The sequence below is a fragment of the Podarcis pityusensis genome, assembly GCF_964106645.2.
Source record: "Podarcis pityusensis genome assembly, chromosome: 1".
NCBI classification, from domain to species: domain Eukaryota; kingdom Metazoa; phylum Chordata; class Lepidosauria; order Squamata; family Lacertidae; genus Podarcis; species Podarcis pityusensis.
In genome coordinates this window covers 100,099,608-100,116,497 of record NC_138028.1, presented here as the reverse complement: position 1 = coordinate 100,116,497, position 16,890 = coordinate 100,099,608, and the positions used below count along the sequence as shown (strand labels likewise).

The window sequence follows — 16,890 nt, the reverse complement described above, 5'->3', positions numbered from 1 at the left end:
AGCAACATCCCATGAGCATTGATTTAATGATATTAATACTATGCCTTATTAGATAATTAATGCATATTTTCATTAGCAATAATAAACTAAGCATTTAAGGGAATTAGCAAGTTTGGTTTAATGAAGTCAAATTGAAGAAAGGATTTCCCTAGTCAATGTGTTGACTCTACAGCCTATTTTCCCCCTGCAATCTGTTCACCATCAGCATGCATAATGACACACAAGGCCTTACTGTGAAAAAGAGAAGAAAAAGAAATTGGGATGTAAAAGGAGACCACCCTTCTCCATGGTGCAAATGAAAAACAAAATAAATGAAAAATACTTTTATATACTTTTACAATGGAGTAAGTCCCATTGAATTCACTGTAACTTCTGAGTAGACACGTATGGTGTTGCACTGTTTTTTATGGACATACAGATGGGTTAATTGGATGGTCTTCATACTGTTACATAAATTTATTATACTGAAACTAAAATAAACATAGGCTCATGAAGCTATGAGCAGTATACAGGAGTAAAGGCATTTATAAGTCCAAGAAATAAAACTTGTTTAGATTTCATATTGATCCACAAACCACAGCAATGGATTTGAAATATAGTAATATAATACAAACTAAGATTATGCAGCAAAAATCAATTTCAATATTTCTTTTCACTTGTCATTCATCATGAATGTCATTTTAGTGGGATTTGGCAGGTGTCATTGCTGATACTGTACTCAAAACTGCCAATTAACTACAGATAAACACTTTTTTTTTTTACTTTAACCTAGTTTTTTCTTCCAGTAGCACCTTTAAGACCAACTAAGTTAGTTCTTGGTATGAGCTTGGTATGAGCTTTCGTGTGCAAGCACACTTCTTCAGATACACGCCTTGGTATGAGCTTGCACACGAAAGCTCATACCAAGAACTAACTTAGTTGGTCTTAAAGGTGCTACTGGAAGGATTTTTTTTATTTTGACTATGGCAGACCAACACGGCTACCTATCTGTAACTAGTTTTTTCTGTTATGAAATAAGTATTTGTCAGTATTGGGGTAGATACCTATGTACATTTACCTGGGACTAAGGTCTACTTGTGATTAACAGACGTTGGATTACAACATTCATCAGATTAGGCCAGCCACAAATTGAAAGTATAGTGATATGCAGCAAACTTCTCAAGTTTGCGAGCCTAGGTAACTTTACATCATCCCTGTTTTGTTTTACTCCCATACTATTCGTTTTTGTTTTTATTTCTTTTCTTTTTGGTGCAGCCCATCTATATATTTTGCATTTCCGGGAAAAAGACTGAGCTGAATTTCCCTGCAATAAAGAAGGGGAAAGGAAGAAAAAATTTACTGTTTAAGATTTGGAACGGACTGCCTTGAGATAAGGGTTGCATAGTGGAAAGTCTATTTCTGACAGCCAATTCTGCAAAAGGGATACAGTGTTCCTGGACTTCTTTTGGCTTGAAAGTAACTGTTTAAGTGCACTGAGACTGTGGTTTTTAAAGTAAATTGGGGGACTTATAAAGACTACCTTGTTTTTAAAAGTTGCAAGTTCTGGCTGTTACTGTGTCCCCCTAGAGGAAGTTGGACATTGTTACAACAACAGTTACAACAACAGTTGGTTTAGAGGAAAATTCCATTCTACTCCAAAACAACTGTCTGACTGTGGGAGCGACCTTGAATTTCTATGAGACTGTTATGGCAGATGATAAAGGGAAGTTAGAGAAGGCAGAACCGCAGGAAAAAACTACTAGGTCTGGCAGACATTATCGGGTTGCATTTCCTATGATTCAGTGGTACCAGAGAGGTACCTCCTTTTGGGTTGCAGATAAATACAACTAAAACAGTGACAACTAGCCCTGCCTGGTTAGTAGTGTACAGTGTCAACGTAGGGCTTTGTTCTGGCCTATACAGTTCTATGTTTTATGACAGAAAAACATTCCTTTGCTCTTCCTTCCCTGTTTCCTTGTAAGCAAGGGACTTTGCTGGAAGGAAAATGCCCGTTATATGAAGCTTTCTTTTTCATTTCATTTTGTTTCGCCTGCCTTAACAGCTGTTCCTGCACTTCATTGCCTCTACATCCCTCCCATAGCTGAGAGAGCTCTCCGATAAGGAAATGTAGAGCCTGGAATTATTTATTCCTTTCCCCCTCATGGGCCCAGAATCTTGGCAGTATTCTATCAGCCAAAATGACCAGAACTCTGCATCACTCAGCTGCTTTTTAAAAAATGCATCCAGTGGCACTAAATCACTGGGGCTTGCTGTTTGATATCCAACAAATGTCTATGTTGGATATTCACATGGACAGGGTCAGTTTCATTTTTTACTTCAGGTGTTGCTGAACTAGCGCTCCCATTATCCCTGACCATTGGCCACACTGGTTGGGGCTGATGGGAGTTGGAGTTCCACAACACTCCTAGCCCTGCTTTCTGGTATCAGTGTATGTGGTTGCACAAGAGGAGCCTTTTCCAACTCTGAAGAAAGAGTGCAGTACAGTACTTATTCAAATGAAGCACCATGTTTTTATTATATTCCCACAGAATTTTCAGTGGCAGCCATTTTATTATAATTCTTAATCAGTCAATTATCTAAATCAGCAGTGGGCAGCCTCTGATATTCCGGGCCTATTTAAACATGGCAGCCAATCCTAATTTATTATTAATTTTACCTGTGAGGCTGTTTTTTCCCCAAGCCACGCCCCCTTTGATGCCATTTATTATGTCAAGTATGGGGCAGGTAAAGATGTGACTGCAAAGGAGCAGTCATGAATCCTAAAATGCACTCCTGATTGTTTATTGGCTAGTGGGGCTTGTACTTGGTGCCTTTTAAATTTGGCACCCAATGCAAGCACCAAGAGAAGCCCATCTCTGCTGAAAGCAGGGCTTGGAGTTTATGTTGATCAGCAGTAACTTCAAGCCTCACTGGGATCAGCTACACTTTAGAATTTTCAATCAGGAACTTGGAGGTGGAGCTGACTCTTGCCAAAGTTGAGCCTGACGACATTGCCAGCTAGCCAATAGGCTTGTACAAGACCATTGCCCACAATCAATCCACTGGAGACATTGCAGAATATTTCTCCCATTTTAAACATGAGGTTATTTCCCCCTACCCTCTAAGGCAGATTTTCAGGGGACATAAGAGGTCTGCAAGAGGGAATATGTGAAAGTTACCTGTTTGCCTTCAACAAGAGAAACATTCTGAGCGGGGGGGGGGGGGGTTCATTCATGAGTGTACATTTTTCTAAATATAGTGTCTGTTCAGCTTCTGTGCCGCAAATAAATGACTGTGCCAGCAGCGGCAGACTCTGGAGTCTCAAATTTCAGTGGTGTGTGACGTCAAAATCTAGTGCCACCCCTCCCACCTTTTGCTTTCCATTGGACTTCATAGTTGTGGTGCCTACTGTGGCATCCCAGAAGCTCCACACCCTGGGCAACCAAACTAGTCAATCTCCCCTAGATCTGCATTTGCTGCCAGTACCTAATGAATGTCAAGCCAGTCTGAGCTTAACTAAACCTCCATCCTATGAGTCCTATTTCTCCCAGTTTTACTCTTGAGTGGTATCCCTTGACCAATTAGAATTCATTCAGGATGGTTTCAACCTCTCACATTGCTGATGCATGCGTTCTGTTCTGACAGAAGGATGCTTAGCCAACATACCACTTCAAAGACTGAGCAAGAAGAAGCAGAGGAAAAGTTGCTATATTGGAACCATGATCTGGTTGTTTAGGTTTTGTGCTGTGCTGGGATAAAAGGGCTTCCTTTCTTGCAGTGCAGCACAGAAGAGCTCCCACCTGCCTATAACTTGTCTGCCCTTTCCCAGCTGCTTCTGCCCCTTAACTTCCCTGTTTCTTCCTTTCCCTTCGCCTTACTCTTTCTCCCCACTTCACTACTTAAATTCTGTCTCTGTATGTGGCACGTGTGCTCTGCCTTCCTCCAGCTCTGACTGCTGTTAGTTGCCCTGCCCTCTGCCCTGCCCTTCACCTCACTAGCCCTAGTGGACAGTGATCATCATTGGCTTAAAAAAAAAAAATCAGGTTCCAAAATGAGATTTGAAATTAGATGCTGAAATAGCTGCCATAAAGCTGTGATCAGATTTCTTACAATCCTTTTATGTCTACTTTTTCTTTTAAAAAGCCCCCCAAATATCTAGTTGATAACTAGGCTGCAGGCCTGCTCCTTGATAATAATCCATTTAGCTGACTGGAATCAATCGGACTCATATTTGCATTACTAGAGTAGGCCAGAACTCCTAGTTAGTGGGTGGGGGAAAATGAAATAGAGTTTTGCTGAAGATTCAGAACCTTTATTCTTCTTTGGAAGGCTTTCACAACTATGTTAGTGTCAATGCAAGAAAAAGAATATCAAAAACAGCTACTTAAATTTTTAGCTTCTGGAAAAGCTCATGTAAGGTTATATTTCTCATTTACAGCAGATCTATGGGAAAAAATAGACTGTAATGAAAGGAAAAGAGCCTTACTATGATCAAAAGGTGTCTGCTCTGCACAGTCTTTCATGTGTATGTTTTTCTACTCTTCTAAAAAAGATTCAGAACAAATTGACAATGCCCATGTGAGAAACTCACTAAATTAAATTAAAGTTTGAGGATTTCAAATCTGCACTGCTCTTTTTTCAGGCATATAATTGTGAAATATATTTCTGCTCTTGTTTTCTTTCAAATTCTGTACTTCGTGCATTCTTTTTCCACCAGCCTTTTGTCTCAGTCCTAGCAAATTTCTGGATCCTATTGAATCATCTGTTATAAAGCTTGTTTTTAATATAGCAAGATGATTCAAAGTGGATTGTAATTTTTTCCCAGTCTTTTTCTGTCTTTCCTTTGTAAAAGATGTTGCATATCCTCTAATACTCTGAAGATTTTATTCAGCAATAGAGTTGTAGCTGATGGTGGCAGCGAAGCAGGGGGAGACTTTGGTTTCTTATGTGCTGTGACACTGTTTATTGATCTGTGGTTCAAGTAAAAAGCAGATAGGAAGAGAATAGAATGCAAGTCTTTCATCATCTTAACCACAGTCAAGGAGCAAACTAACTACCTTTTGAGAAAGAGAGATATAATTAAGGACTTTTTTTATATGTGGGTTAGAGGTGTGCCATTTCATGTCTCATTAAAACACCAAATACAGCATCATTATTTGAACAGTTTAAAACTCATTTGGCCTAATTATAGTCTCATTGTCACTAGAATATTGCTTTTCTTACAGCCTTTCAAATACAGCAAAGTAGATCCGCATATATGTTCAAAACACTGCAAAAATGCTCAGATTGTGTGCTTTTCTTTGTTGTTTATCTCTAGCTGTTGTGCATCTGAGATCTTGTATACACTTGAGATTTGGAATATAATGTAATGTAGGGAAAAATAACAGAATGCTTTTAGAAAGATCAGAGGCCACTAGAGAGAGAACAGGACCACAGCAAGTGATTTTGAAACAAGCCCTGAAGGATAGCTCAGTCGGTAGAGCACAAGACTCTATCTCAGAGTCACTGATTAAAGCCCCACATTGGGTGAAAGATTCCCTCATTGCAGGGAGTTGGACTAGGTGTCCCTCATAGTCCCTTCCAACTCTACAAATCTGCGATTCTTTGAAGAGAAGGGTAACACAAGACAAGCAAAAATAGGTAGTAAAAGCAGGACACTTATACGAATGACAAGGATGTTCTACTACACAAGGCCCTGTGAATGAATAAGAACTATAGAACGAAAGTTTCTGCTGCTGGCTTGTTCCTAAGTTAGGCAAGTCTTGCCATAGAGGATATGTAAAGAGATGAGGCACCAGTTTGCATTATCTTCTGTATGATTTGTTATGTGGAAAACCCAGTGCAAAAATAACTTATAAGTGCCCTACCTTCCATGTGTATAAAGTTGTGGGATTTCAACTGGCCAACTGTCAACCACGTAAAGTTGAATATTCACAAGCTGCGAGTTACCTGCGTTACGTAAACTTGTCCAGCAAATTGTGTATTGCATAAAACATTTAAAATGTGACGCATATACAGTAGTTTAGGGTTTCTTCCAACAAGCTGGTCTACACAATACATGGCTTATGACTATTGCAGTTAAGACCTGTCTTAGAAGCTAGCATAGTGTGCTCCAGATGTTGAGGACTATCATCCCTGACCATTGGGCATGCTGGCTGGGGCAATGGAAGTTGGAGTTCACAACAATAGGAGGACACGGCATTGGCTACTCCTGCCTTAGAGCTATAAACACGTTGGTTGTGAATATAGCAATTTGTTTATTTTATTCAAAACAAAATACTTAGATCTTTCATCCAGATGGTAGCGTATCATTGATATAAACCAAAGCTGAGTAAAGCAATATAATAAAATAACAACAAAATAGTAGGGCTGAATAAGGACATAAAGACAATAACTGATCTGCTATCCCAACCAAACACCTTCCAAAATAGCAGGGAACATTATCATCCTTTCAAAAATTATATTTTAATACCTATTTACTGTGAATACTCTCGTATTTAAATACCTGGAATAGTTGCATCCTGTAAGCACATACAACTTCCTGCAGTTTTCTGAAAATTCATGAGCAGTTGGAACAAGTGGATGTCATGAAGCTAATCAAAGTGAATCAGAATGGAAGACAAATCTGGGTGTTTTCTTCCAGAGGCAAGCAAATCTCTACAGTGAATTGTCATTGCTTATCTGTTCCAGTTTAGGATATTGTCAGTCTTGTTGTTTTAAATGATGGTCCTAAGGAGGATGGCAACTTGCCAGACCTCTCCAGGAGGAATATGAGTTAACATGTATAGATTAGGTGTCAACATGTGACTGACACAACCTCTAATGATGTGAATTATTATTTAGTTCCAGTTTTATGACGTTTGTGTTGGTGTGTGGCCTTACTGCATGATATTCTCCTGAGACAAATTCTAGTTCAGGGGTGGGAGTGTGCCGAACATAGACTTTTATATTCCAAATCACAAGCCTGTTGTCTTTACCTTTGTTTTCACCAACTATGATCAGCACTTTTAAAAATATCAATTACTGCAGTTCAATATTGAATATACCATTTCCCTTGTCATAAACCTGGGAGGATGTGCAAAGCCCTCTTTGGGAGGTATCGTTCAGTACCATTATCCAGTATGAATTTCTTGGACACACTGCCATACATTTTCATCATTATACAGAAAGAGTACAGCAATCATTCTTGAATTTCATTTATTTTTATTTTCCCTTAACTTTTAATACTAGTTTGTTGCTGCAAATGTTCATTTTTAGTTTTATGCCTGAGAAAGATTATTGTATCCTTTTAGAGCCTACATCTTTTAAAAAACAACAACACAATACTATATTTTCAGTTTGGAACTGGAGTCTGTGTTGTATAAAAGCTAGGTAGTTAAGTTTCTATTTCAGATTCATATCCCTGCTTAGTTTATAATCTAACTTCTCTAGCCTAACTTCATCTGACTTCATCAGGGTAATTCCAGTTCAAATCTTCACAGATTAATCTGTTCGGAGATCTGAGGAGATAAGAGAATTTATATAGGGGAAGGTGGCCTGACTTCCTAACTCAAATACCCTCCAACATTTCTCTGAGGAAAATAGGGGTGTCCAGTGCTATTTTTTCTAGAAAAAGATGCTAGAACTCAACTCATTCTCTTATATAGCAGTGGTGCCCACCTGAGAGGTGCTGGAACTGAGTTCTGGTGAGTTCCAACTGGGAAAAAAGCCCTGGGGACATCCTATTCCATGCCCCTCCAACATTTCTCTCATGAAAATAGGGGCATCCTAAGGAAAAGTGGGACATTCTAGGATCAAATAAGAAACCAGGATGGCTTCTGTCAATCCAGGACTGTCCCTTGGAGGGTCAGAATTCAGCAGATCCATTGCCCAGTTCCCATGGTACACTTTCTGGATGGACCAGCTGTCCTGGTGATGCACAGAGTAGGGAAGCTATGTTTTCCTCTGGGGTTTGAGGATCATGATGTCTGATAGTAGTTTCTTCAAGAACTTCTCTCAGCCTGTTCATTCCGGGGTGGAAGTTCAGACCAGATTTAGGCTTCATACTGTTACAAAAGCCTGATGCCCATCCCTCTCTCTGCCAAGCCATGGCAAGAGTGCATGGGATTTCAGGCACCCACACAGGGTCTCTGTACCTTGGGAGAATAGAAGGCACTGTGCATTAAGAAATAGGGGTTATTTGCCTATTTACACCCTCAGTCTGTAGGGAGGGCGTCCGGATCTTGCAGCATGGCCCAGAGCACTGTAGACAGTCCTTCCTTTACCCTCGCCAAGATGGATCTCCCCCTTACTTACTTCCTCCTCCTCCTTCCCAGAAACACCTTGCCCTCCCCCAGAGCAGTTACCCTGGCAACCTTTCCAACCCCTGTCCCTGTTCACACCTCAAGGCAGTTCTCTTGCATTGGCAACAACCTTCAATGGCTCTCTATTGTTCCCTTAACCTAGCTTGGTCAGGCTGATTTGAGTAACCCAGCCCAGGAATTCCCAGTCTGGCACAGCCCTGCACTTTGTTTTAACCCATCCCCCGTTAATCAAAACCCTGGCATTTATTAATTTATAGGTTTTGCCACAAATCTCTAACAATACCTTTCTGTCACTCTCCACAGCTAGCATTCCGCCTCCTCTTTCCTGTCCAATTTGAGTACACTCATGGGTCCTTCTGAAGCAGGCAAAAATGAGTGACTTGTGCTCAAATCACAACTAAAAACTGGCTTATTACACACACACACACACACACACACACACCTTCCTTCACAACCTAATCTTAAATGTAAGGTGGCTGGTCATTACTGAATCTTCTTCCAATGCAATGAAAGTGGGATTAACACTCCAGGTTGGAATCTATATTAACTGATATAATTCCTGAAAGCAATTGTTGGGTATATTTTAATGTGTTCATTTTTATTTGTTAATGAACCATTCTCTTATTTCCTTAATGTTTGTTCTGTTAATGTTTTCCAGATCCTAATGATTCACCTCCAGTTCTTTTGATTGCAAGCTCTGATACTATTGAGGTCCTATATCTAAATGGAACTAAATCATCCACCCTTGGCTTTGTGAGAGGAACTGGAATTCAGACATTGGATTTTATATACAACACGAACACAGTTTGTTGGATTGAATCAAGGGAATCTTCAAGTCAGCTGAAATGCGTTGGGACATCAAAAACTGGCATGCTAACAGATGAATGGATAATAAGCACTATTCCTTATCTTCACAGTAAGTATTTTAAGTTTGAGAAAGTAACTTCAAGCAAAATGATAAGAAGAGCCTCTATCTTTTCAGCAAACTTTCTTACAGATTTAATGTTATTATATAAACGTTATTTAGAGTGGCATCTTACGGTAGTAATCAGGGGAGATAAGGCCATATAATTGTCATATCTAAAGCCCTGCCCATGGAAACAATGTAAGCAGAGTAGTTTAGATGTGGTTAGGAACAGGGTTCTGTCTTGGGCCCGGTCTTATTCAACATCTTTATCAACGACTTGGATGATGGACTCAAGGGCATCCTGATCAAATTTGCAGATGACACCAAACTGGGAGGGGTGGCTAACACCCCAGAGGACAGGATCACACTTCAAAACGACCTTGACAGATTAGAGAACTGGGCAAAAACAAACAAGATGAATTTTAACAGGGAGAAATGTAAAGTATTGCACTTGGGCAAAAAAAATGAGAGGCACAAATACAAGATGGGTGACACCTGGCTTGAGAGCAGTACATGTGAAAAGGATCTAGGAGTCTTGGTTGACCACAAACTTGACATGAGCCAACAGTGTGACGCGGCAGCTAAAAAAGCCAATGCAATTCTGGGCTGCATCAATAGGAGCATAGCATCTAGATCAAGGGAAGTAATAGTGCCACTGTATTCTGCTCTGGTCAGACCTCACCTGGAGTACTGTGTCCAGTTCTGGGCACCACAATTCAAGAAGGACACTGACAAACTGGAACGTGTCCAGAGGAGGGCAACCAAAATGGTCAAAGGCCTGGAAACGATGCCTTATGAGGAACGGCTAAGGGAGCTGGGCATGTTTAGCCTGGAGAAGAGGAGGTTAAGGGGTGATATGATAGCCATGTTCAAATATATAAAAGGATGTCACATAGAGGAGGGAGAAAGGTTGTTTTCTGCTGCTCCAGAGAAGCGGACACGGAGCAATGGATCCAAACTACAAGAAAGAAGATTCCACCTAAACATTAGGAAGAACTTCCTGACAGTAAGAGCTGTTCGACAGTGGAATTTGCTGCCAAGGAGTGTGGTGGAGTCTCCTTCTTTGGAGGTCTTTAAGCAGAGGCTTGACAACCATATTTCAGGAGTGCTCTGATGGTGTTTCCTGCTTGGCAGGGGGTTGGACTCGATGGCCCTTGTGGTCTCTTCCAACTCTATGATTCTATGATTCTATGATTCCATGATCTCTAAATTTCTTCCCAGTTTGGGTGTGTGAGAGGGGAAGTTGGATGAATCCAAGCCATTTCCTGGTTTTCCCTTTTTTGCCATATTGATGTCAGTGTTCCTTTTGTTGGGACAGAATGTCAGAGGCTTCAGCAGTCATAGGGAAGGGAAATCTGACATTGGTTCTCCCTTTTCTTATATTGGTGCTCTGTGAAGTTAGAGAGGGCCATCCAACAAATCCTATTGCACCTGGGACTTCCTCACAGGTGACACCCTTATTTATCTTCCTTCATAAATCTGGTCTTTTCACCAACTGAAGTCTTAGAATACGGCAGTGTACAAATTTAAATAAACAAGCTGTGTAATGCTATTGGGTATAGTTTTATTTTTTGTTCGGAAACAATTAATGCCTTTCAAAAATTGGGAGTGGATATGAGCAATATTAGATTATTTGTGTTTAGAGAAAAGGCAACTTGAGGCTTTTTGATTTGAAGACTGTTATGATGGCTATGAATTTGAACACTTATTCTTGGATTGAAAAGTTCACTATAAACAAGTGGAACAGAATTACTTTAAGCATAGCCAAGTTGTCATTGTGCAATTCTTCTGAGTCACTTTGAAAACAAAGTCATTTAATGCTTTGAAGGAATTTAATAAAGGCAGTAAGGGCATTAATGTATGAGAAGGTTGGGCTGTCCTGTCACCATGTATAAGCTGTTCATTTTATCAATATGTCACAGAGCAGCTGGAGTTTGATGAGATGGTCTATGCATTTCACCATGACGGTTCTGGAGTTGATGCTAAAGTCTGAATATTCCTTGCATGCATAATTACATAAACACTCCATCACACCATATAAGCAAAAATAATGAACTAATTGGAGAGTGCTTGAATATTTGTCCCTGTATGTTGTTCCAGAGAAGTCTTTCTGGGCTTTTCTTCAGCTTGTTTACAGACCATTCACCAGCATTGCCTTGCATTCTCCTCTCCACACCCCAACAAAATAAAAATGACAACCTTATTTCCATTGTATTTCACTTTGAAAATCCATAATAATGGAAATTAAAGTAAGCAAAAAAAAAATCTCCCTCCTCTCTTTAATATGTACTCAGGTTTTGCTCATTCACAAAGGGAATTGATTATAAGCAAAAGAAAGATGGGTGAAAATGCACGTAATGAGCCATTGAGATCAAGAGTATGGCTCAATAACTGACACCTGAAAATGTTTAACAAAGCATGAATAGCCTGCATGTGCAATGCAGAGCTAAAATGAGTGCAAAATTGCCTCGTTATTTATCCTGAAACTTTCTCAATAACTGAACAACGGTCCATTTTCAAGCCCTGTAATATATATCTCTTTCCTGTAGAATCCTTAATGGGTGAAAACTAAAATCTGCCTGGTTAAATGGGAAAAGAAAGTGTGTAGTAATTTAACATCTTCAGTTAAAAGGAGACAAGCCCTTCCTAAGTGGTCACTTTCTACATCATATGAAATTGAATATCTTAGAAATAATGCAAATTGTTGCTGTGATTATCTGCCCACAACATGCATGCTGATTAAGTGTGGTGTTGCAGAAGTCAATGAGACTTCAATGAAAGGTACACACCCTTTTATAAGTATATGAAACTATTGATTTCAATTTTTAAAAAAAGCAAAATTATCATTGAGGTTCTAAGTACGTAATAGCTGGCACTACTGCTAAGAGAACTGATGTATAGAATTTCAGAATCCTGCTAAGTCTCGGATCTATGACAAGGAACAGGCCATAGCAGCCTGAATGTTTGACAGTAGGCTAGGCTTAGGGGCAGCTGCATTATTTGGTTGTCTTTACTTTCTTTTTTATATTTTATTGAAAGTTTTATGGTGAATTAAAGTAAATGAGGAAAAAAGAGAAAGAAAAAAATACATAAAAAACAAAGCAAAGGAAAACAATAATAATGAAGTTAAGAATAACATGTAATTAAGATTGCAGAACTATGTAGCATATATGTAAGTAGATAAACTTATTATTTTCCTCAAGTATACATCGGTTCAGGAGTCAACTATATTTTCAATAAATATGTTCCAAATATCATTAAATTTGTCCATATGTAATCTTTGTATGAAAGCGATCCATTCATAGGTTGCTAGAGTTGTCATGTTGTCTATCCATTGATCAAAGGGAGCATATTTTTATCCTTCCAATGTCTTTTTGCAGATGTAAGGGCATGGAGAATCCATTTACGTTGACCAGTTGTCAAGCTCCATATATTAGATATATGGCTTTAAATGACAAAACTTTTAACTCTTTCCCCACAATAGTATTTATACACCCTAGCATTATCCCCCCAAAATTTGCAAACACTGAACACTGTATAAACATGTTTCAAAGAAGCATTTTCCATATGGCATCTCCAATAGCATGTTGTCATTTATAGACCATGCTAAGCAATCGTGATGTAGTCCAACAAACTCAAAAGAAAATCTTTTGTTGTATGAGACATAGTTTGTAATCTAATGACACTTTAGAAATGGAGGCTAGTACATTATCCCATTGTTTAAGATGGGGCTCATTAATTCTTTATTCCATTCATTTATCAAAGTCTATGTGTCAAATTGATTATTAGACACTAATTAGCTATAAAAAGTAATAGCTTTTTTTAGCCTCTAAGATTTTGGATAGTGTGTAAAACACGAAAGTTTTTCAGTTGAGAATGGTACATATGCGGCATTACCATGGCGAGAGGAAGGGATCTGTTTTGACTGGCAAAGTGGAATACAGTCTGCATGAGTGCAGATGCAGTTCGGGGGGGGGGGAGAGAGAAATTCAATAGGGAACAATGTACAATAACCAGGATCGGAACTGGAACTAAACCACCCTTTCCCAACCTGGTGCCCTCAAGATATTTTGAAGTAAACATGACCCTTTGCCATGCTGGCTAGGGCTGATGGGAGTTGTAGTTCACAAACATCTGGAAAACACCAGGCTTCCAATCCAAACTAGCTGCCTTGGTGGAGGAGAATCTATAGGTCTGAAAGGTGGGATACAAATGGAATAAAATTAAATAATATATGAACAATTCAAACTATTTAATTGCAAATATTTGCAATTTCGTATGTTTGCTATTTTGAATAACAGTCCTAAACATGCAATATACTTAAGAGAGGCAAGGGAGTATCCACAAAGCTCTTTGCTAAATTTCAAAGCAACTGTTGTGAAGGAAACACTGTATAATTTCCATTACAAGGTATACAGATGCAAAGCATATATTGTTGAAAATAGCAGCGGGAAGAGGAGCAATGAGATTCACGCCCAGCTGATAGGCAGAGGCAGGGAATGACAGTAGCCAGTGCCAGCCAGAGTAGAATTGAGAGCTTTGTTCGTTCCCAGGAAATGTTGTTCCTATAGCTCCTACTCCCATGGTTCTTGGAAATTTAATAGGAGATGCATTGGCTCAAACTTCTACACTTGCCCCCACCCTCCATGTGAAGGAGAGCTGAAAGTGAGGGTGTGAATCACATCAACCTAAGTTTAATTCTTATAACAACATATATATATATATATATATATATATATATATTTGCTGAGACTGAATGCATAAAATTAAGTGCATTTCATTCCTTAGTAGCCAAGGAATAACTGTGGAATATTGCATAAGCTGCTTTAATTGGCTTATTAAATATTCCTGATGGATCAACAAGATGATCGTTATTGGATGCTTTTCTGCTGATAATGTTTACTCAGTTTTATTTTTATCTGATTTAGCATGCCTAATTGATGCTCACTGTTTTCTGTATTGCCACATCAGCATAAAACACTGCTGTACCAATTTGTAAAATGTTTCACATTGAAAGCTTCCAAAATAGACATTAATATTTTGGGGTTTTTCACCCATGTTTGAGAAGCTAAAAACTGGCACTAAATATTTAATGACAGCTAGGAAATGTTGATTTCTGAGAAGAACATAGGTGAATTTAGGGAAAAGGAGAAAAAGTGCATTTTTAACACTATTGCAATTGCCACTTACTTGTGTATTGTAAATCTGTCCATACCTAACTAATAACACACAAAAATGTTTGTTTATTGTCTCTGTTAATAGTATGTGGTTTTAAGGCCTATGTGCATTTTAAAAGTCCTAATTTAAGTAGGAGAATGCATTGCAATTCCAAGTAGTGTGAATCAATGTTGTTTGCTTAGCAATTCCTCCCCCCAGCCCCCAATGCCAGCCTGGCACAATAAAGCCTGAAATATGAATTCCCTTTTAAGAAGCTGACTATAATAAATAGATTTTACATTATCCCTGGAGAAGCATATTTGAGGACCTGCACTCAGAGTATTAAAACATTCTACCTTTTCCCCCAAGTCATTTTCTTAATAACTTTTTACTAGAAAGTCAATCCATATTTTATTAAAATATTGTATACAACTTAAAAATTTTAATTACCCACTGCTTAGCATCTTTATGGGATAACATAAAAATGGCAGCATTAATTTTGAAGAACAGAAGCTATTTTTCCCCCCACTGAACTTCATGACATAGAGAAAAAGCAGAGTGTAAACTAGAATTCCAATGAGAACGTGGAGGGAGCTTACACGATGCCTTCGAAAGAGACAATTGGAAGCAGCCAAAGCATGTAGGGTAGCGTAATCATGCCATATATCCCCTATAATAGCTTGGTTCACTAAACTCTGGGTAGTTGATGGCACATCAATTGATGCTAAATTATGCTTTAATTTTAAGTTTAGCAGCAGATTACTTAACTACTTTGAAGTAAATAACCAGTTTTGATTTACTGTCTGCAAAGATTTATAGTACGCTTTTTGAATGTGTCGTTAAAAGAAAGAGAGTGTTACGGCTGTTGTACCTCTATAAATCTGCCTTCATTGTTCTGCAGAGGTGCCAAACAGCTGAGACCCTATTGCAAATTTACAATCATTTGGCAACACCACTAAAAATCAGTAAAGCAGAAATGGGAGATGGGACCATTTTCTGTTCTTACTCTTTGATTGTGCCTGAAATTGGCAGCAAAAACAGTCAGCCACTTAAAAAACAATCAAGAAGGACATTATTTCATTTGTAGTGGTCACAGAGTATGAAAAATAAGTATTTTATAATATTTTGTTCCCTTTTTAGATGTGGTCAGTATGGAGAAATTTACAGCAAGAACAAATTAAGCAGCCTGTCTTAGTATTTTTTAAAATCAGTGCTATACATATCTACACAAAATTAAATCCCATTGAGTTCAATGGGACTTCTTCCCAGGTGATTGTACAAGTTTGCTTTAAAGCAGAAGATGGAACAGTAACTAAAAAAACTATGTTTTCTAGTAGAAGTTAGCTTGCAGGGGTAGGAAAGATAAGGAGCAGGACCACCAGTCAGATCCAAGTCCCCACCCCTAAGATAAGTGATAAGAGACAATGGATATATTTGCACTAACCCAATGTTAGGTAAATAAAACAAATATGTTCTTTCTGTAAGATACATAAATACACGTGTGTGTGTGTGTGCATGTGCATGCTAAGGGACATTTTGGAACTTTTAGATTTCCTAAAGTGAGTTAGATAAATATATGTTGGCAGCTGTTTATAGCAGTCTGAAAACAAAAACTTCATTAATCAGGACATGTTGCAAACTTACATGATGCAAATTTGGAGCGAACAGAGTGATATAACTCTATCCCATTGTTGAAACAAGACCAAATCTAGATAGGTCCAAAGTTATTGAAGAAATGGGCTACCGGGATGTATTAGAGTTGGAATAGATTGACATATTTTTCAATGGAGGGAAGTAAGAAATGGGTTTCCCCATGGATCTGTTCATTCTCAAACTGGTCCATGAGCTTCATTCATGGTGGCTTTTTTGTGCTGTGCAAGTGGAAAATAAGCCAATCAGTCTCCAGGATTGGTGACAACTAGGCACTATGGCCTGGAGACAGTTCCCAGCCTTGCTGGAGATAATTGGAGACCTTGGCCAGTTGTTGAAGGAGAGGTCCTGGTCTGGAATAAGAACTTTGCTAGGGTATGAAATTTTATTTATTTATTTATATTTATTAAATTTGTATACCGCCCTTCATCTGAATATCACAGGTTGGTTCGCATTAGAAAAATACAGAATAAAGACACAAAATTCGAACAACAAAACAGAAGCAAAACAAACCAATAACTGCTCTCCCACAGACAGAGAATGTTAATCAGCCAAACGCTTGGTTGAAGAGAATGGCCACTTACCCAGTACAAGGGTGGGTGGTGGTTGTGACCCGGTGCAGCGCTTCCCTCATCCCCTCGAAGCCACATCATCTTTACTCCGGCCGTTGCCTCCCAGTTCAAATTTTGGCCAATCCATGGCAGCTGGGGTGGGGCGGGGCAATGGAATGGACTGCACAGCAGGAGTCTTCACTCTGGTCTGCTCCACAAGTGCTTAAAGGGGCAGGCCACACTTTTTGCCTGGCGCCTAAAGATGTGTAACAAAGGTGCCAGGTGAGCCTCCTTGGGGAGAGCATTCCACAAATGGGGAGCCACTGAAAAGGCCCCAGTTTTT

At 39.0% G+C, this 16,890-nt stretch overlaps 1 protein-coding gene across 3 annotated transcripts in view; it reads left to right on the top strand.

Moving 5' to 3' along the window:
* The window catches only part of LRP1B (LDL receptor related protein 1B), a 776,343-nt gene that overhangs the window by 447,356 nt on the left and 312,097 nt on the right, over nucleotides 1-16,890 (top strand). For all 3 annotated transcript variants that reach the window (XM_081004634.1, XM_081004635.1, XM_081004633.1), the window contains one exon: nucleotides 8,941-9,198. In XM_081004634.1, coding sequence (XP_080860760.1) covers nucleotides 8,941-9,198 — 258 coding nt within the window. The remainder of the gene's footprint in view (nucleotides 1-8,940; nucleotides 9,199-16,890) is intronic.